We start from the raw sequence: 22,401 nt of genomic DNA on the forward strand, positions 1-22,401 counted from the left end.
TCGCTCAACTGGGTTTAACAAAATAAAAAACCCTCTGGATCAAGTTTGCCACAACTGTTTGTTGTCTACCTTAATTAGAGGGATTGACTTTCCCACTTTCCACAGCAGCTGGATAACTGCCACCCATTTGAGTGCCAGATATCCCCCCAGGGGACGTGTGCTATGGATTTGGAAACAATTTACCTTTACAAAATGTAAACATTAGTATGATACCTTAATTTTCCTTATTATATCAGCAGTTGATAAAAGGCACATTGATTTAGTTTCCATATTTCATATGATGCGTTAAGATGATATGGCAGAGGGCCTTCTGTATGTGTATCAATGGTTTTATTTTCTGTAGCGTAGCATCTATGCCAACTATGATCATAAGGGTGATTACATAGAACATAGCTGCTAAAGAATACAGGTGCTTCTTATTTACTTTAGTGTAGTGTAGAGGGAGAAACACGCTGGATAGCCTGTGACGTTATTATATATACTGCACTTGCTCCCCTCTCTCCCAAGTGAGTTAATGTTAGTAAAAGTGAGAGTAAAACATTATCGGTTCGTGCAGAGTGACCAGTGAGTGAGTATTTCCATTCCCCCTAGAACACAATGACCTGCAGTTCAGTAGGAGATTTAGAGACATTCAACCAAAGTGGTCGCTTAGGGACCGTCATACAGGCTAAAACTGGGCAGCCAGGAGCCACTGGCACAGACCCCACACTAGTGATGAAACTGAAAATAAACGGCAGCTGCTGGGAGCTGTAGTTTATTTTCAGTTTGATGGCTGCAGTACTGTGCATGTACTTCACTCCCCACATCACCAGTTCTCTCCTGCATTCTTTATGGCACCCTTGATAGCAAAACAAGCATTCTGTATGTAAACAATATCTACTTCTCTCCAGCTCTCTGTAAAACCCTCTCACTTTCTCTAATTCCTACTTTCTCCTGTATTATAACACTCACTCATTACAAGGGGTTTGTTACAAAATCCCGGCGGTCGTAATCCCGACGCCGAAATCCTGACAAGGGGGGGGCATGGATCGCCCCCCCCCCTTGCGGGCTCACTGCGCTCACCACGCAGCGCGCCCAGTGCCTCGCTACGCTCGGCACACTAATTTATTCTCCCTCTATGGGTGTCGTGGACACCCATAGAGGGAGAAAGTGACGGGATTTCGGCGTCGGGAATCCGACGTCGGGATTTTGAACGCCAGGATTATGACTGCATCCCATTACAAGCAGGGTCGGATTGGGTTTTGGCTCCATTGAAACGATCACGGTGGGGCAGACAATGGCTGTCATAGCTAGCAGAGCGGCCTGCGGAGGGCAAATTGGGAGAAGAGGCCAGCACTGTAACCCTCATTTTGCATAGTGCAGGAATGTCACAGTAAAGCTTGCACGGATTTGAGAGTCAGCCAGGAGCTGCTCTAACCCTAGTAACGGAAGGGACGGAACCTTGGAATTTATTGGGTTCTCATGAAGTCTATGAAGTCCCACTAACCATTCCGCATGATAATTAAATTAACCATCGTTTTCTGCAATTATGTAATGTGAATAGAGGTTAATATATACTAAAAACATTTTTGATGTGGCATGACAATGATTCAGTATACTGTATATATATTTATAGTTCACTAGAACTATGGGGTTGTTTTTTTTTCTAACAAAATCACTTTATATATTTACAAGGGAGAGAAGGAGAGGGGAAGAGACCACAAAACACAGAGTAGCACAATGAAGGACATTTGAGATTAAACTGCCTATACAACTCGCATCCACTGTCATGTGCAGATTGCATTTCAGATAGACAAATAGAAAAATAAAACAAACACAGTATCAGCAAAGTGCAGTTATTCTGTGCCCCAAAAACAGGCAAACCTGTTTCATGTACAGATTCATCAGGGGCGAGAGTAATGTACTCATAAATCACCTCTGCTCTTGGAGCGCGATGAGAGGTGGGGGGGCAAGGAATCTAATCACAGCCAGCAGCATCTGTAATCAGTATGCGATGGGCACATGCTGTGCAAGTGTGGTGTTTTGATTTTGTAAAAAAAATAAAAAAGTCCTTCCTAAATACACAAATTAATTTCCAAGGTCTTAATTTATTTAGCTTGCAAAGAACCTAGCTAACCACTGCGCACAATGCAGCGAGGTCCATGTAGAACAGCTTCTGGTACACAGCAGTAGGTACTTGTATGCCCAAATGGCACAAGGTGTGCTACAATTCCCTTTTGATACAGAGGCAAGTGATGGTATCCTTATATGCCAGTGAGACATAGGCCTGCACAGGACAGAAGGTGGTTACATGACAGGCTAACCTTCATTTAACAGATGACAAGGCACAGAGAAACCGGTAACATAAAAAAGTTGTAGAATTTATACATATATGCTTTAAGTTTCCAGTCCTAATTGTGTCCATTATAAACATAACAGTAGAAGGCAAATTATTACACAGTAGAATGGGTCCAGCCCCACTGCTTGTGAACAGACCATTAACCAAATGGCGGCTTCTGTGTCCTGCACAAAACAGCCATATCTGAGCCACAGAGACTCAAATGTCTACAGGTTAACATCAGTCAGGATTATGTTGGCTGTGACATATATAAAGCATGATAAAGCCCACAGAAGGACAAACCACACCCAGCCACTCTGTTTGAATGGTGACAGGTGCTTATTGTCAAGTCCAGGTCCGTACACCAGGGCAGAATCTTTGCGACTGTAGAACACTAGAAATGCCGGAATAACATACTGGATGCCATTCCCGGCATATGCACCTGTGACACTCACTAGGATTTCTAAATGGTTAGTACAGAATGCCACAATGATGGGAGGCACCAGTGTAATGAGGGGAAACACTATACGGTCTACAAGCCATGGATATGTCCCGCCATCCCGGTGAAAGAGAGTCTTCCAGTTGTTGCGTAGTGTGACAGCAATGATGGGGAAGTTGGTGCTGATTGTAAACACTGGAAACAATCCTAGGAAGTAGCCAATCACTGGAGGCACAAAAGGGCTGCACCCACTGAAATTGAGTGTATACATATCCATCAGGGCCCCAGAGGTGAAGCAAAATATAGCCGTGAAACAAAGCAGGCTGTAGAAAGACAGGACAAGTATATAATCCAGAAGGACAAGTCCAGTCAGGTGTTTCTTTGTAGACACTGGGGTGATCAGTGAGGGCAAAGAATGTTGGCACATGAAAGAGTATACACAGACACCAAACAAATTCCGGATACCAGAGACCTCGGCCAGAGGTGGGTTACCTTTCCCTTCACCCTTACCAATACGAATCAATGCCAGTACAATCATAATGATGAAAGCTGCAGTAGAGAACAAAAATGAAAGGGTTAAGCTGTGTATCTATAAAACAAGACGACACGCTCCCTGTGTTCCCTTCTCTTGTTGTTACTCCCATCCCCCCCACAATTTCACCCTGTATACCTGGGCAGACAGGAGTTAAACGGTTGTATTCACGATTTATGACAGCGACTCAGATGAGAACAAAGTGGCAGTAAAGCTGTGAAAACTCATTACCCGCTCTATAAATCACTAGGAGAAGGAGGCCTCTGACACGACCAGCTCTTCTCCCCATAGCGTAGCAAGGACAGAGCCCCCTCTCTACCAGCATGGGCTATACAGGGTTATGAGAATACATGATCTGTAGGGTGTATCTTCTCTCCGCGCATGCGTGAGCCATGTGGGTGGCGTGCTGGGGGATGTGTTGTGTGACATTTAGACGTGATCTGATTTATGGATTGGCTTGAGGATTTTAATCTCTTTTTACCCACAGGCACTGAATGTTGATAGGTTGAAAGAAAATGGATTTTTATAGCATATGAGAAGGATCAGAGACTTAACAAGTTTGCTTCATCGGCGTCAGAAAAGGGACAGGAAGCAGCTCATTATTTCAATAGACTAATCAATCAAAAAGATTTTGTTTTCTTTCATTTGCCTGTGAAGATATAACCCCAAAATTGGCTCATGTTAATTTCAGGAATTTAACTTGGAGTCTCCCAAAGTACACATTTCTCTTCTATCTAACAGCCTATAATTTGATAGCAATAGCGCTAGAAACATGCACCAGTATGCTTCATATTCAGAAAAGCCTATTCATTTTAGTCAGCAAGAGGGTTACTGCAAATGGAAAGGCAACTGCTAGTGCTTATAAAAACAAGTGTACAGTAACAAAAAACAAAACACCACGTATATAGGTAGAAATATGCGTCAATTTACGGTTGAATGAAAGCAGCAATACAAGGAAATTCCATTTGACTGCAGTGTCCAGTAGTGTGTATCAGTGGTTCCCAAACTGTCAGGACTCAGGGCACCCTATAGTATCAGCTTTTTTTCAAGGCACCCCTAGCCCAAAAGTTTCTTATTGATAAATAATATATTAAATTAAGTAGCGCGTCACCTTTAGGTTAAATGATGTGGTTATGAACATAGTTGTGTTTCTAATGGTCCACATGTTTCATGACTGGCAGCCACCAGCACGGCTTTGGCCAATCACTTTTGAGCATGAATAATTTGTTTAGGTCCTGAGCCATCTAGTTTGGGAACCACTGGTCTATATATGGAAGCCAAAGAAGATTACCATACATAAATCATGTTAGAACATATTTCTTGCACTCACCAACCCATCTCATAAGCGATGTCAGAATTTGGAGGTACTTTGTTTTCTGCACATTGAAGAAGGTAAAGGGTCCGAGTAAAAGGGTAAATATAGCCTGACAACAAACAAAATAAATCAAGATTGCTGTAAGCTATATTACCAAATATAAGCAACATTTTATTTACTGTGCACTCAATCATACAGCTACATTATATCATAACTGGAGCTTTGTTGCCTTGTTACTAAAGCTGTAATTAATTCTGTTCACCTCCAATTGTTTCCAAATATCAGCATGTTCATTCCTTCACAGGAACTCAGCAGATGCCATTGGAGAGCCATGAGCCTCTAGAACTGCAAGAGTGGTCTGTGACAGCAGGGAAGTTTTGACAGACAGCGAGCAGCTTTCGGGGAGGAAGCACCATCCTGAAACACTGTTAGACTAGTTTGCTAAATTTTAGCGTGGGAAACAGTCCCTGGAAGACGGGAAGTGCTGCGGCTGACCTGTGTACATCATCAAAAAGGACAATGTTGCTGCCATGGAGGCCATAGTTTAGGTGGACCCCAGGGCAACAATAGACCAGTTACAAAAGGGAAATTGGCATCTCATCGGGATCCATCACTTGGCATTCCACAAAAGCTTGGCCTAAGCAAGGTTTCTGCATGCTGGGTGAACCATCAGCTGACTCGAGAGCATTGGGTGATTTGTTGACACAACATGCTGTAAAGGTTTGATGGCAGTCAATCAAACACGGTCTGAAATTCAATCAGTCTCAATGAATACTGGATTGACAGTTCAGATTCCATGACCAAACAGAAGACGGTGGTTGTTTAAGACTTGTCATGTAGCCAACACAACACTCATGCAGCAATGCAGTCACTGTGAAAACGTATACCATCGGAATGCCTCCCCCACAACAATGCACTTGCTCACAAGTCCAGGTAACTGGGGGAATGTAATGTTCACGTCATTTGTAAATAGAATACTTTTTGTACATCCGGAAGCTTACTGCACGTAGTGCCCTGAAAGAGCAACTGAATCTTGGGCTGTCTGGGCTACTCTAATGACATTATAGTTAAGTCAAGGCAGAGGAGGACTGCCAACTCCAGTCCTCGAGCGCTACCAACAGTTCACGTTTACCAGCTTACCTCGCAGGTACACAGGTGCACTCATTACTGACTAACACAACTTAAGAGCCACAGGTGGAGCTAAATACTTCACTTGTGATTCTGTGAGGAGACCTGGGAAACTTTAACTGTTAGTAGCTCTCGAGGACTGGAGTTGGCTACCCCAGCACTAGTGGATTTACAAACATGCCAGGGGATGGCCACAAATTATTACAACTGCATCATTGTACAGTATAATGCTCACTTTTAGGGTCATGCATATTAATATAACATGCCAACTCCAGATGTTGCTGGCCATATTGCAGTAGGCACCTAACAAATCAAATTCTTATAGTCAATCATAGTATAAACTCCTACTTACCACATAGATCCTGTAAGCATCGATCCGTCTGATTTTTCCCCAGCACGGGTCAGTATCGTTCCGGTCTCCTGTCTGGGTTCCACATGACTGATTCCCAGAGAAGCTGAAGATGATAATAAAGGAATATGATGTCCCATTAAACATCAATGCATTTATACAAACATATTTGTTACGGATAGTCTGTTTTGCTTCAGTGACTGTTACACACTTTATCACTATTTGGAAAGGACTTGAAAGAACCCACAAGAAAATCTTTTCTATTTATTACCTAAATAATGTCAGGCACTGACCAGACAAAGTCTTACCTTCATAAAATAGATCAATAGGAATTATAAGAGAAGGAACTAAGGACCTTATTCTGATCCTTTCGCAGCGAGCATTCGATCACAGAGGGACCAATGTTTGGCATATGCACAATTCTACTCATGTGCATACGCCGGTTGCATGCGGCCACGGCGAATAGACTGTTTGCTTGGTGCACGCACCCAAGACTGCAGGCGGGGGATGTGGGGCGTCGGCAGATAGTCGCATCCATGGAAATGCCCAGCTTTTCATGGGCGGAACGTAAAATACAATTTAATAAGAGTAAATAAGGTAGATCTCTTGTGGGTTCACGTCTGACCAATTGACTGGCCCGCCAACTAATTCAATAAGCTATAAGCACTTACCAATCGGCTTCTCGATAGGTCTGGCCAGGCAAACATCACGTTTAATGGGCATTTACATTTGCCCAGCTAGTGATGTTCATGAAGTTGTGATGTACGAACAATATATAGCAGTATGTACCCAGCCCAAGGGTGCAGTCAAGAGTTGAAACATATTGACTGACTTTCTGTCTATGGCCATTAGTAATAGCAGCTGAAAGAACAAAACCAAAGTGCAGAAATATATATTTTTGTTAAATAAAAGTATATCATTTCTGATTTGGTCACATACAAAAACACCCCAAGATATGACTGGATTATTAGTGAAATGCGCCTGAATCTCTGAATCACAGCGGCTCCTCTTGTTCCAGCTGTATCCTCTTCCAATTAGAATGTAAGCTCTCTCATGAGCAGGGCCATAAGTTTTCAGGTCTGCATTTATTGGGCGATACTCAATTATTTCAGGCACTGGCAGCCAGTAGATGGCTTCCAACTGAGCAGTTACATTTCTCCTTTCATGCGCGATCAGCTGCTGGCGCCAGGATTTCAACGCACTACACCCTGAGGTAGCACGCTGGAATGAGCAAGTACAACAGAGTTTCATCATGCCCCCCCCCCCCATATATCACTTTAAATGGGAGATCGGGCATAATAACCAATTGAATTTTACACCCTCTGTCTACATTGTGCGACCCTGTTTTATGCATGTATCATTTTCTAAACTGTCCAGCTTTAACAGGCCTACTATAATAATAATACTGCTATTTATTTTTGTTTCCCGCTCCATTGTTACTCACCATGTGACTTGCACAAGAGACAGAGGTACAGCTGTTGCATATATTGCCAGGTCTCCATAAAGATATATAATTATACACAAGTAAAAAAGGTTTACTCCAACTGTAAAGAAAGGAGACCAGTCATATAAAGTCCAGTACAATTTTTTTCTTAAGAAGGAATGAGCAAATGTCATATATTAAAGGATGATACCTATAAAAATAGGTCTACAAGTTTTTGTCAGCTCCCTTACCTCTCCCTCTTCTTTCTGATTTTTATGTAGCAAAATGAGGTAAATCCACTAGGTACCCTCATACCACCAGCCTCAATAAACTAATGCCTGCTACAAGTGAGCTGCCATGTCCCATGCAACTGTTGGTGCCAGATGTGTTTTTTGTGCCCAAAAACGAGTATTGGTTGCAATGAGATATGAATAGGATGTACTAGGAAACTAAGCTGATTATTTTCAGATTTTATAGAATTTACAGGAGAACTCAAACATGGAGAAAAGCCACTCACTGGTCCATTTTTTGGCTGTACAATTGAACGGATGTTATATCCCGATAAAATCGGCCAGCATATACAGGCAATATGTCTTTGAATGTCATTCATGAATAATGTGTTGGCTGTGTAGCACATACGATGGCCAATATACCTTTAAATACATTGGTGCATCATGCTGCATGTATGGTCGATCCGCCAACCGCTGCACAAGCCGGCGGTGATTGACAGTGCAAATGGGCAGCCTGTGGGGCACTATGACAGTGGTACTTGTTTCCTAGCACGGCCACACCGATATCAATCTTGTCAGTCTTGAGCATCGCGTCGCATCGGTGGTTTTTTTGTATGCTAACGATGCTCCCGACCGATAAGATACCCCCGATATAGTTATGTACTCACGATGTCTTTTTTTCGCGTCGGTTTTCATATCGGCATCTTGTTGATTGAGTCGTGGCCCTTTTAATTCTGTACCCCCGACCGACGCGATACTACCGATTTACTTCTTTTCTCACGATCTCTCTATTAAATCGCGTCGGTCGCGTCGCATGTTTAAGTAAAACCCCCCGATGCTCACGATGCACACGATTTTCATCTGTCCCATTGGCCCAACGATTTTCCCGCTGTTTAGGCCCTTTTTAATAGGCCCAATTAATCTATATAGTCCAACCCCCTATAAAATCTACCTAGTAACATATGTTTTAATGTGTTGGAGTGTGTGTTTCTATGTCAATATGAAATCTTCCCTCTGTAATCTGCTCAGTTACAGCATCAATGTCAATATTTATTGTGATAGTCCGGCCCCTTACTTTGACAGCCCCTACTGTTCTTTTTTCCCCTACTGCCTTTGTGGGTTTGTCTCGGTAGGAGTGAGACGTGTATTCAGTTGCTGGTGATTTCTTGGCTGATTGATCCTTTGTTGGTGATATCTCCCTGATTGATCTTGTGCTTTGAATACTATTTGCTGTTGTTCGTGAGCCTTGTGCTGCGGATTGCTGCTGTTCCAGTGGATTATTGCTGATCCTGATTATTCTGCGATTGATTTCTGCTGATCCTGACCCTGAGCCGTGCTGATCGTTAGTCCTGAGCTGTGGATTGGTCTGCTGTGGAGTGCTCTGTGGGTGATTTCAAGACCTCTGAGATGGCTGAGGTGAATATGTTCTCACTGCCTACAAGTGAGGAGGAGGCAGTGGCGTTTCTGCAGCGCCATCATCTGCTGCCATCAGAGGCTACATGCGACAATGGTCATCCGATGCGGCTAAATTTGAAGGAGACCATGTGGCGCTGTAACGTGAGGGACTGCCGTTTGAAGAGGAGTCTGAGAGCAGGACTGTTCTTTCCTGGCTGTCGTTTGCCTTTCGTAACGCTGGTCCGCTTCGTATTTTCCTGGGTGCAGGAATATACCAGCATTGACTACTGTGAGAAGAATTTGTCCCTCTCTAAGAAGACGGCTGTCCTGTACAATAAGTACATGAGGGAGGCCTGCCTGCTGGACCTCATGGCGCAGCCGCAGCGCCGGATCGGAGGTCCCGGCATGATCGTTGAGGTGGATGAGACCCTCTTCGTCAAAAGGCAAGCCAATGTTGGACGAGTTCTGCCTCAGCAATGGGTATTTGGTGGCATATGCAGAGAAACTGGCCAATGTTTCGCCACCAAGGTTGCCACTCGGGACGCCAACACCCTCATGCAAGCTATCCTGCAGTTTGTGGAGCCGGGCTCTCATGTGTACACTGATTGCTGGAGAGCCTACAGTACAGCCCAGCTGAATGCTGCAGGATATGAACATGCCCAGGTCAATCACCGTTATAACTTTGTAGACCCTACAACAGGGGTTCATACCCAGAATGTTGAACGGATGTGGGGGGCATGTAAGTGGCGGAATAAACGCCACAGGGGCACCGCCAGGCATATGCTCCAGAGTTATCTTGAAGAATTCATGTGGCGGAAGAGCCTGGGACAAGAGAACCCTTTTGCCCGCATACTAATTGCCCTGACTTTATTGCCCAAGGACTCTTGAGATTTACCCCCATTTCTGTTTCCCCCATTAATGCACATGTCATATGTTTTGTTTGCCATTGATTATATACAGTTTTTCTATTTTCATTTGAAAAGTAAATTTTCAAAAATGCTTTTAAAACACTTGTGTTTCTTGTCTCAGGTGAATGATTTGTGATGGATGAATGCTACGGAGTCACACCATCACTATCCAAATAATTTTTGGAGTGCGGTGAGTGTAGTGGAGCACTAAGTCAAAATCGTGGTAAGCGCAGCAAACCCCAAGAAGCGTGTGTGGGTTATTAACATTATAATTTTCATAGGCTTCTGGGGCTTGGGGCCCTCACCATGGTTTGGACACAGAGAACCACTTTTTTTAAGCATACTAAGCATGATCAACTTGAAGTTGACATGTTTAGTCGACATGTCGACATGATACACATGTTGACATGTTTAAAAGCATATCGCGTCGGCCGCAATGTACTGTGAGCTTAACAGCTCAATGCTGCCGACCGACGTGACATGTACTTGATTAAGCACTATATAGTGCTTAATACTGATCTTAACATGTCCGTCGCGTCGGGGCCGTTTTACAACGACTCCGACCGACGCGATCGATCAGTATAAGCACTATACAGTACCCTTAATACTGTTCTTAACATGTCCGTCGCGTCGGGAGCATTTTACAACGGCTCCGACCGACGCGACCGATCAGTATAAGCACTATACAGTGCTTAATACTGTTCTTAACATGTCCGTCGCGTCGGGAGCATTTTACAATGGCTCCGACCGACGCGACCGATCAGTATAAGCACTATACAGTGCTTAATACTGTTCTTAACATGTCCGTCGCGTCGGGAGCATTTTACAATGGCTCCGACCGACGCGACCGATCAATTGCGAAGTAACTCCCCGTATTACGCGCTACACCGTCAATATACAAAGAAATATCGCGTCGGTCGGTCTTATGCATTGTCGTGAGCGTAACATCACCGCCCGACCGACGCGATTTTTCTGCCTGCCGGAAAAAACGCGCCAAAAGCACTCTGGGGAAGGACATCAGCAGCCATTTTGATGGTAATCAGTGAGCACTACGCAGCAGCTGTGTCTGTCTCCCTGCCCCTGCACAAAACAGTAAGTAGATTTACAGACTTACTGAGCATAGGTGGGCCTTTGGGTTTGTGAACAATATATACAGGCTTAGGAGGGTGGGGGTGGGGTGGGGGGGGGGGATTTGGAGGGGTAGGGGCGCTTACTGTGGTTATACATGTGTCCTTCATATATCATTTGTTTGAGGATTAGGGGGTTATCATTGGCTGTATAGAGTGGATAATGCTTATGTTCAAGGGGTAGTGCTTATCTAAATAGCTAGAAAGTGTTTATGTGCAGTAGTTTATGAAGTGTATGACTTTAGTGTCATGGCAATAATGATAATATGGATAACACAGGTTTATGTGCAGAGAATATCATGTGCCTGGAAATGATGTACTGTGTGTTATAAAACATACAGAATAGTCTGTTGTTTCTGATAGTAATGCATGGTGACATAGACTGTAATGATTTCTTGGTACATATTTGTTAAATAGAGCAGTTTGAAGTGTGTTGTGCTTGTTATTGAAATGGTGCAGCAGGCAGTATGCTGTGTCTACTTTATAGTAATGTGCATGTAAAGTGGTTGGTAATTGAAGTGTGAAATGGCCCCCACAATTGTTAACACCAGCCCCACTATCCACGTGAACCCGAAGCGTGGCGAGCGCAGCGAGCCCCGCGAGGGGCGGCGGTACGCGTCCTCCGACCTTTTCATGCCCTACTATCCACGTCGGCGTGGAGTTGAGAATAGAATAGTGTGGCGAGCGCAGCGAGCCACCGAGCCCGAAGCGTGGCGAGCGCAGCGAGCCCCGCGAGGGGACGCGGATACCTTCACAGGTAAGCGCGTCCTCTCGCGGGCTTCACAGGTGTCCGTGGTGATGTGGACACCTATGAAGCCCGCGAAGAGACGCGCTTACCTGTGAAGGTATCTGCGTCCCCTCGCGGGGCTCGCTGCGCTCGCCACGCTTCGGGCTCGGTGGCTCGCTGCGCTCGCCACACTATTATATTCTCAACTCCACGCCGACGTGGATAGTAGGGTATGAAAAGGTCGGAGGACGCGTACCGCCGCCCCTCGCGGGGCTCGCTGCGCTCGCCACGCTTCGGGTTCACGTGGATAGTGGGGGTGGATTTGTATGTCATTCCATTTTGATTATTGATTTTTTTTTATCTGTTTTGTGGAATTGCAGTTGCGGTTATCGGTGAATTAACACTTGAAAATTTGGAATCGAATTCCATTTTTGCACAGAATAATGTAAGTTGTGCTTAAATTGTGCTTCTAATTAATTTGTTAATGTACCCAAAATGACTTTTTTTCACAGTGTACCAGCCCCACTATCCACGTGAACCCGAAGCGTGGCGAGCGGCGGCGGTACGCGTCCTCCGACCTTTTCATGCCCTACTATCCACGTCGGCGTGGAGTTGAGAATAGAATAGTGTGGCGAGCGCAGCGAGCCACCGAGCCCGAAGCGTGGCGAGCGCAGCGAGCCCCGCGAGGGGACGCGGATACCTTCACAGGTAAGCGCGTCCTCTCGCGGGCTTCACAGGTGTCCGTGGTGATGTGGACACCTATGAAGCCCGCGAAGAGACGCGCTTACCTGTAAAGGTATCTGCGTCCGCTCGCCACGCTTCGGGCTCGGTGGCTCGCTGCGCTCGCCACACTATTATATTCTCAACTCCACGCCGACGTGGATAGTAGGGTATGAAAAGGTCGGAGGACGCGTACCGCCGCCGCTCGCCACGCTTCGGGTTCACGTGGATAGTGGGGGTGGATTTGTATGTCATTCCATTTTGATTATTGATTTTTTTTTATCTGTTTTGTGGAATTGCAGTTGCGGTTATCGGTGAATTAACACTTGAAAATTTGGAATCGAATTCCATTTTTGCACAGAATAATGTAAGTTGTGCTTAAATTGTGCTTCTAATTAATTTGTTAATGTACCCAAAATGACTTTTTTTCACAGTGTACCAGCCCCACTATCCACGTGAACCCGAAGCGTGGCGAGCGCAGCGAGCCCCGCGAGGGGCGGCGGTACGCGTCCTCCAACCTTTTCATGCCCTACTATCCACGTCGGCGTGGAGTTGAGAATAGAATAGTGTGGCGAGCGCAGCGAGCCACCGAGCCCGAAGCGTGGCGAGCGCAGCGAGCCCCGCGAGGGGACGCAGATACCTTCACAGGTAAGCGCGTCCTCTCGCGGGCTTCACAGGTGTCCGTGGTGATGTGGACACCTATGAAGCCCGCGAAGAGACGCGCTTACCTGTGAAGGTATCTGCGTCCCCTCGCGGGGCTCGCTGCGCTCGCCACGCTTCGGGCTCGGTGGCTCGCTGCGCTCGCCACACTATTATATTCTCAACTCCACGCCGACGTGGATAGTAGGGTATGAAAAGGTCGGAGGATGCGTACCGCCGCCGCTCGCCACGCTTCGGGTTCACGTGGATAGTGGGGGTGGATTTGTATGTCATTCCATTTTGATTATTGATTTTTTTTTTATCTGTTTTGTGGAATTGCAGTTGCGGTTATCGGTGAATTAACACCTGAAAATTTGGAATCGAATTCCATTTTTGCACAGAATAATGTAAGTTGTGCTTAAATTGTGCTTCTAATTAATTTGTTAATGTACCCAAAATGACTTTTTTTCACAGTGTACCAGCCCCACTATCCACGTGAACCCGAAGCGTGGCGAGCGCAGCGAGCCCCGCGAGGGGCGGCGGTACGCGTCCTCCAACCTTTTCATGCCCTACTATCCACGTCGGCGTGGAGTTGAGAATAGAATAGTGTGGCGAGCGCAGCGAGCCACCGAGCCCGAAGCGTGGCGAGCGCAGCGAGCCCCGCGAGGGGACGCAGATACCTTCACAGGTAAGCGCGTCCTCTCGCGGGCTTCACAGGTGTCCGTGGTGATGTGGACACCTATGAAGCCCGCGAAGAGACGCGCTTACCTGTGAAGGTATCTGCGTCCCCTCGCGGGGCTCGCTGCGCTCGCCACGCTTCGGGCTCGGTGGCTCGCTGCGCTCGCCACACTATTATATTCTCAACTCCACGCCGACGTGGATAGTAGGGTATGAAAAGGTCGGAGGACGCGTACCGCCGCCCCTCGCGGGGCTCGCTGCGCTCGCCACGCTTCGGGTTCACGTGGATAGTGGGGGTGGATTTGTATGTCATTCCATTTTGATTATTGATTTTTTTTTTATCTGTTTTGTGGAATTGCAGTTGCGGTTATCGGTGAATTAACACCTGAAAATTTGGAATCGAATTCCATTTTTGCACAGAATAATGTAAGTTGTGCTTAAATTGTGCTTCTAATTAATTTGTTAATGTACCCAAAATGACTTTTTTTCACAGTGTACCAGCCCCACTATCCACGTGAACCCGAAGCGTGGCGAGCGCAGCGAGCCCCGCGAGGGGCGGCGGTACGCGTCCTCCAACCTTTTCATGCCCTACTATCCACGTCGGCGTGGAGTTGAGAATAGAATAGTGTGGCGAGCGCAGCGAGCCACCGAGCCCGAAGCGTGGCGAGCGCAGCGAGCCCCGCGAGGGGACGCAGATACCTTCACAGGTAAGCGCGTCCTCTCGCGGGCTTCACAGGTGTCCGTGGTGATGTGGACACCTATGAAGCCCGCGAAGAGACGCGCTTACCTGTGAAGGTATCTGCGTCCCCTCGCGGGGCTCGCTGCGCTCGCCACGCTTCGGGCTCGGTGGCTCGCTGCGCTCGCCACACTATTATATTCTCAACTCCACGCCGACGTGGATAGTAGGGTATGAAAAGGTCGGAGGACGCGTACCGCCGCCCCTCGCGGGGCTCGCTGCGCTCGCCACGCTTCGGGTTCACGTGGATAGTGGGGGTGGATTTGTATGTCATTCCATTTTGATTATTGATGTTTTTTTTATCTGTTTTGTGGAATTGCAGTTGCGGTTATCGGTGAATTAACACCTGAAAATTTGGAATCGAATTCCATTTTTGCACAGAATAATGTAAGTTGTGCTTAAATTGTGCTTCTAATTAATTTGTTAATGTACCCAAAATGACTTTTTTTCACAGTGTACCAGCCCCACTATCCACGTGAACCCGAAGCGTGGCGAGCGCAGCGAGCCCCGCGAGGGGCGGCGGTACGCGTCCTCCGACCTTTTCATGCCCTACTATCCACGTCGGCGTGGAGTTGAGAATAGAATAGTGTGGCGAGCGCAGCGAGCCACCGAGCCCGAAGCGTGGCGAGCGCAGCGAGCCCCGCGAGGGGACGCGGATACCTTCACAGGTAAGCGCGTCCCTTCGCGGGCTTCACAGGTGTCCGTGGTGATGTGGACACTTGTGAAGCCCGCGAAGGGACGCGTTTACCTGTGAAGGTATTTGCTTCCCCTCGCGGGGCTCACTGCGCTTGCAACGCTTCGGGTGCGTGTGTATAGTGGAGGGACACAAATATATAATTACTTCTGTTGTCAAATGTGGTGTAAATTGCATTTATTATATCATATGCTATCAATATCTCAGATAAAAGCTTTTTTTTTTGTGGATTCTATTTCAGTTTGATTGTGATTTTTTGGCCCTTTAAGGGAATTAGTTTAAAACTCTTTTTTTTTTACACCTGCTACTGACTGAGGTAAATATTAGTGGTTTTTTTGTAGTGTGTTAATGAATAACAGTGCAGTGCGTTCATTTTAATAGTGTAAACCTAATTGTTTTTTTTTTTTTTTACAGAATGGCCCGTCAGGTTGATAAAAGCCTCATGAAGAAGTTGATCGATCTCTACAAAGAGAATAGATGTCTGTGGCGACAAGATCACATAGATTTTCACAACCAGGCAAAGAGGAATGAGGCCTTTAGGAAGATCTCGGCCTACGCTTTGAGACGTGTCCCTAATGCAGACGTCACGTGGGTCCGAAAGAAGTTCACTAATATGCGGACAGTGCTGGTGAAGGAGCACAATCGGGTCCAGCAGTCACGATCTTCAGGAACTGACCCTGCAGATGTGTACCAGCCAAAGTTGTGGTACTACGACCGTATGCTCTTTATTGTGGAGGAGCAAGGAAGGAGGGAAGCAGAGGGAGCTGCTACGGATGAAGACTCTTCATCCAGTGCACAGGAGAGTGCTGACGTAGCAGTTCCCTCTGAGTCGTCGCAGCAGGGTGAGTCGTTGTCGGAGGTGGCGCCTCCTGTGGTGGCGAGCACCTCATCAGCTCCCCCCAGGAGGCGTAGAAGGAGACGGGCGACAAGACCTGCTGCTACCGGCCAGGAATATTGCTGCCCATACAAGGAGGAAGCAGTAAACAATCCCCCAGATGACTGCAAAATGTTCACGAATCATGTCTGCGCAGAAATGCGAAAGTGGAAGGGATCAACACAACACCACTTTAAGCGTGTGCTGTATGGCCTGATGTTGCAGGCAGCAGAGGATGATATCTGTGCTGACTGCAACGGAACGTCATGCCGCAATGCGCACAGACAGCCACCACGCCCACACCCACATCACCCCCCCATGTTCAGTGCGCCGGTTGCTCCTCCGCCTGCCCCTTACTATGCGCCGGGACCCCCTATGCCACCTCCCACTGATCCCTCGGCTTTGCCTGGTGCTGTGTACTCCGCATTGCGGAATGTGCAGCCCCCCACCCCAGGCGAAGAGCGTTATTCAAATTATTAATTCGGCTAATTTGACTTTTAATTTATAATTTGGCAGCAATGTTCTTGTTTCTCTTCCTTTCTGAGTACTCTACAATAATGAGTTTTTAGTCATGTACTACAATTTTGGTTGGTGAACGTTGCAGTGCGGTCTTCCTGAATTTTGCGATGGCTGTACTAGTTTTGCTCCTTCACTAACCACTGTTCTGCATATTTGTAACTTCTTTCGGATTCATGTGATTGTTTGCATTAGTGGGCACTGTTTTGTAGTGTGCCGTGATCTTCCTACGCCTCATTTCAATTTGCCTGGTTGTGATAGCCAGGCATCTATTCTCTTTGTACTGATCGATCAACTTCTTCTGAGATTGTATTTTGTGTGTCAACTGTGAAAAATTGTGATAAACCAAAAAAAAATGACATTCATATTGTTAAAAAAGAAAAAAAAAATATCAAAAAGAAAAATGACACAAAATATAACAAAAATGACATTTATATTGTTAAAAAATAAAAAATTAAAAAAAGACAAAAAAAAAACAAAAAAAGAAAAAAGAAAAAAAACATAATATTTGTATTTATTGATTCTCTTGTATGTTATGTTCTTAAATTTTTTTCCCGTCCAAAAAAAAATAAAGGAAAAAAAAAAAAAATTTCAATACGTTTAAAAAAAAAAAGAAATAAAAAAAAAACAACTTTTCAATAAAAGTGTTGAAATGTATTATCATGTGTCGTGTTATTTATTATTTTGGGTGTAAATGTGTGGTTAAATTTGAACCAGCCATGTGAAACCATGAGATGGGTGCTTGCAATAAAAATGCGTCGCTCGCATCAGGGCCATTGAATAATGACATTCAGTGCTCCCGATGGGACCGATAGTTCAGGTGTAGTTATAAATAGTGTGTAAATTGTAAATGGGTGCTTGCAATAAAAAACATTTCGTCGCTCGCGTCAGGGGCATTGAATACTGACATTCAGTGCTCCCAATGGGACCGATAGTTGAGGTGGAGTTATAAATAGGGTGTAAACTGTAATTGTGGGTGTAAATGTGGGTTTCAATTGGAAGCAGGCATGTAAAACCATAAAATGAGTGCTTTCAATAAAAAACATTTCGTCGCTCGCGTCAGGGGCATTGAATACTGACATTCAGTGCTCCCGATGGGACCGATAGTTGAGGTGGAGTTAAAAATAGGGTGCAACTTGTAAATGTGGGGCTCTATTGGAAGCAGCCATGTAAAACCATAAAATGGGTGCTTGCAATAAAAAACATTTCGTCGGGGGCATTGAATACTGACATTCAGTGCTCCCGATGGGACCGATAGTTGAGGTGGAGTTAAAAATAGGGTGCAACTTAGTGCTCCCGATGGGACCGATAGTTGAGGTGGAGTTAAAAATAGGGTGCAACTTGTAAATGTGGGGCTCTATTGGAAGCAGCCATGTAAAACTTGCAATAAAAAACATTTCGTCGGGGGCATTGAATACTGACATTCAGTGCTCCCGATGGGACCGATAGTTGAGGTGGAGTTAAAAATAGGGTGCAACTTGTAAATGGGGGTGTAAATGTGGGGTTCTATTGGAAGCAGCCATGTAAAACCATAAAATGGGTGCTTTTGATAAAAAAAATCGCGTCGGTCGCGTCGGGGGCATTGAATACTCACATTTAGTGCTCCCGATGAGACCGATATATGGTAAAACACCCGATATCGTTGAATTCTTCAATTATCGCGTCGGTCGCGTCGGGGACAATAAATCCTGTCATTTAGTGCTCCCGATGGGACCGATATCTGGTAATCCACCCGATTTCAGGAAAATCTTCAATTATCGCGTCGGTCGTGTCGCGGTAATTGAAGCATGGTACACGATACACAGGATTAGCAAAAATCAAGAGAATCGCGTCCGTCGGGGGTGATCGCGGCCCTTAAAGTGCACTAAATTAGAGCCGCGACCACTCCCGATTGTGGCCGTGCTAGGAAACAAGTACCATGACAGTTGTGCCCCGATAGGGGCGGTTTGCTGTGGCTGCAGCAATAGCGTATGAGGACACATCTGTACATGAAACCAGTGCAGAAGTCAATTTATTCATTCCTTTAAATGTAAGCTTAAGAAAAGACCCTCTCCAATTTAATTACTAAAGAGGTATAGGGAATAGAAAATAATAATTGTAACATGTCATCCTGTATAACATTATATAATTTGTTTTTATTTTTATAATAAATATAAAAATGTCAGGAGCAGCAAAAAATGTGAACAAAGATAGAATGTTATCAAGTTTCAGTTGAGTTCTCTGCATTCTTGTTTGTACTGATATGGAGCAGAGACAATCATATATTCATGGTAACATAGCCCCCCCTGCTGGCAGACAGGGTTTCTGGACAGGACAGACATATACAGGACATACAGTACTTGTGCGACAAGGAATGCGGTGAAGAGTTACAATATATGTGCAATTCACTATCCTGTAGCAATTTACATTATTACAAATCATACCTTTATTAAAGAACATAGAAGCCATCTGGCCCATTTCAACACGCTCCACAATGTCAAAGGGGTCAGACAGACCACGGCGCTCTGAAACACATGAATACATTTTTAGTTTTCTTAAACCTCAAACAGAAATGTGTACAATTAGGTAGCTATTGTTTATTTATATAGACACCACACATATTCTAGGTAGATACTCACGTACAGAAAGGATGGGTCTGACTTCAGAGCTGTCATACCCATCTGCAGATTCATTATCCGAGTTCTCAGATGACTGTGCTTCCTGCAGAGATGAAGAGACAATTGTCTTGTGGTGGAAGGACAGAACAGATGCATCCACACTCAATATAATTAACATTTAGAACAATAATTTGATCAGAAGAAATATATATTTTAAATTTAGCGGATTTAACACAATTAGGGCCAGATGTATCAAGCTTCAAAAAGTAATAGAGTGGAGAGTGATAAACAGCCAGCCAATCAGCTCCTACCTGACTACATTTGAAACCCAGCCTATAACATGGCAGTTAGGAACTGATCACTCTCCGTTTTATCACTTTTTGAAGCTTGATACATCTGGACCTTATAGAGAACAGATTTCTTTAGCTTTTCCACTGAAATGACATTACTGGACTCACTACCTCCTTCTCCCATCTTTTCCAGCGCAGCTGAGCATTAGCTGCAGCCATGGCTTCCACAACAAAGGTTGTTGTCATATAGCTAAAAGAGAAAACATAGTTATTACGGAGAACAGGTTTATCAGCAGAAGACCTACAACAGTTGTAATTTCAATGATGGCAGCTTCTTCTTGGTTTTCCACACATTTCCCCTTCAGTAGCAATGCACACAAACTGGCTGTAAGGAAAGCCAGTGAGATAACTACAGACTTAAGAATATCAAAGCCATGGGGGCATCCCTGGTACCTAGGGAACAGTTAAAGACTATTTTCTAACCACACAGTGGCCATTTTGTTTTGTGCTGACAGACTGCATATGTAACTAATGGAAAGCCATTGTAAGAAAAGAAAAAAAACACATTTGTAAAACACACTGAGCGGACATTGGGGATATCCTCCACACTCACCTCATAAAAGCCAGGAAGATGATCAGGATAAGACTCACCAACCAGCCAGCATGGGCAAAGGCCTTAGGCATGGTGAGTGCTCCAGTGCCAACAATCAAGTTGAACATGTATACCAGCCCAACCTGTACAGAAATTTACAAATTAAGTTATACAGGAAAAATGATTGTCTAACCTATATACACCTTGAAGAGAATCTTTAATTAAAACAAATACCCTTCAACAGCAAGTTTTTGGTGTACCCAGATTAGGCTTCCTTCATACATACTGTATGTGCTCAAATACATTTATCCTTCGTGCGCTACAAGTCGTGTTACACATAACGCATGAGTGCTGTGTGACTAGTTAGCGATGAGCGTTTTTTTGCGCCAGAAAGGCAGGTCAACGAGCGAGGAGGCTAGATGTAGACATATCTGTATTTCACTGTATCTTCCTCTCAAGCACTTGACAGGCATTGGAACTGCTAACTGGGAATGATATCAGAACAAAACGCAACCAATCTCTGAAGCAATGCCAGATAACTTACATACAGGACCAGCTGGTATGACATGCTCTGAGGCAATGCAAGCCTCTAATAATACTGTATGGGTTTTACAAAAATGTGATACTGCATGGTCAAAGAGGTTCCACCCCTTTTTTTATATATATCAGTTGGCCACTTGTTTGGAGGAAGTGCTCATTTAGAGTCTTCCCATCCAGTGGCTGTAACAGTACCACTATTTCCCCACAGTATAAAAAGTAAATTTCATCTACAGGCACCCAAATGAACAATACCGATAACGTATTGTTTACAACAAAATTCCATATGTTATCTTTCATAGTTTTGAGGTCTTCAGTATTAATCTACAAATGTAGAAAATCATTTAAATAAACAAAAACCATTGAATGAGAAGGTGTGTCCAAACTTTTGACTGGTCACCAAAACTAACCAATCAGAAATAGTTTTAATGTATCTGTTATAATTAAGACAATGAAATAAAATGGGTTAATGTGCTACAGGAAACATGCACTGTGTTTTACCAATTTTTTTAAGCTTACATAAGGTTTAAAAATGCAGATCCAGTGTTCTTGCCTCTCTACAAGGCAGGTTTGTGGTGTCTCATCACAATGGTTCAGAGTCAGCATTTCCTGTCCACTTTGCTGTTACAGCATAAATAGCTGTCCCTCTACCAGAACAGAATCATGCAAGATCCCTAAAATGTTTTCTATCTTACATTAAAGGGAAACTCCCTGGATGACATAAAGACATATTTGCCTACACTCCTGTAACAGCTGGGAGGCTCCTGAAAATTGGATAGCACTCCCATCCCCCAGGAAAGTATTCGCGCAGATCGTCGGGGGGGCACGCGGGGCAGCGGGGGACATGAATGGAAGCCCATAGGCTTCCATGGGGTTACGTCATCTAGAATTGGCATAAATCCCGCAGCGAAGCCCCGGCGGCGGGGTTTTCTTCATATCAAAATGCGGTGAAAACCCTGAAAACTGGGTTTTTCCGGCATTTTTTGTTTGCAGCATCTCGCCCATTATCTGTAACTGATCCAATGTGACACTTCAGGTCTTTGTAGAGTTGGAAACAAATTCAGTTAGAGGGACAAAATGACAGTTGCATCCAAGTCCGCCACAATGACCTCTATACTGCCTGCAGAGAAACTTAAGATATTGGCCAGTTTGCATGTGCAACTTCTCCCATTGCTTTTAATGGAAGCGGATGTGTATGCAAAATACCCATAAATAGCTGTAGGCATGCAATTTGCGACAGACAAGTTGGGGGGGGGGGGGGGGGGGGGGGGGGGAATCACTTCTGTATGTTACCTGCCCCGTTTAGTGTTTATTATAGGGCATGTGTCTTCAAACTGTGGCCCTCCAGATGTTGTGAAACTACATGTCCCAGCATGCATTGCCACATTTTTCCTATAAGAGAATGCCAAAACTGTCAGGGCATGCTGGGACATGTAGTTCCACAACATCTGGAGGGCCACAGTTTGAAGACCCATGTTATAGGGGATACGAGTCACCAGCATGATGGTCAACAAGCATTAGGTAGACACAATTAGGTGGACACGACTTAAGGTCGACATGCAGGAAGGTCTACAGGGTCATTAGATCAACATGGGTAAGGTTGACAAGGTTATTAGGTTGACATAGGGTTTTTACTGT

At 45.0% G+C, this 22,401-nt stretch overlaps 1 protein-coding gene across 2 annotated transcripts in view; it reads right to left on the reverse strand.

The window, feature by feature from the left end:
- Positions 1–2,067: 2,067 nt before the first annotated feature.
- The window catches only part of SLC38A12 (solute carrier family 38 member 12), a 42,063-nt gene continuing 21,729 nt past the window's right edge, over positions 2,068–22,401 (reverse strand). For both annotated transcript variants that reach the window (XM_083148069.1, XM_083148070.1), the window contains exons 3-10: positions 20,248–20,369; positions 19,806–19,884; positions 19,366–19,447; positions 19,171–19,251; positions 7,525–7,624; positions 6,084–6,186; positions 4,619–4,712; positions 2,068–3,305 (exon numbers count right to left, since the gene is read on the reverse strand). In XM_083148069.1, coding sequence (XP_083004195.1) covers positions 2,545–3,305; positions 4,619–4,712; positions 6,084–6,186; positions 7,525–7,624; positions 19,171–19,251; positions 19,366–19,447; positions 19,806–19,884; positions 20,248–20,369 — 1,422 coding nt within the window. In that variant the 3' untranslated portion in view covers positions 2,068–2,544. The remainder of the gene's footprint in view (positions 3,306–4,618; positions 4,713–6,083; positions 6,187–7,524; positions 7,625–19,170; positions 19,252–19,365; positions 19,448–19,805; positions 19,885–20,247; positions 20,370–22,401) is intronic.

This window comes from Crinia signifera, chromosome 6, assembly GCF_055691185.1.
Source record: "Crinia signifera chromosome 6, ASM5569118v1, whole genome shotgun sequence".
Lineage (NCBI taxonomy): Eukaryota > Metazoa > Chordata > Amphibia > Anura > Myobatrachidae > Crinia > Crinia signifera.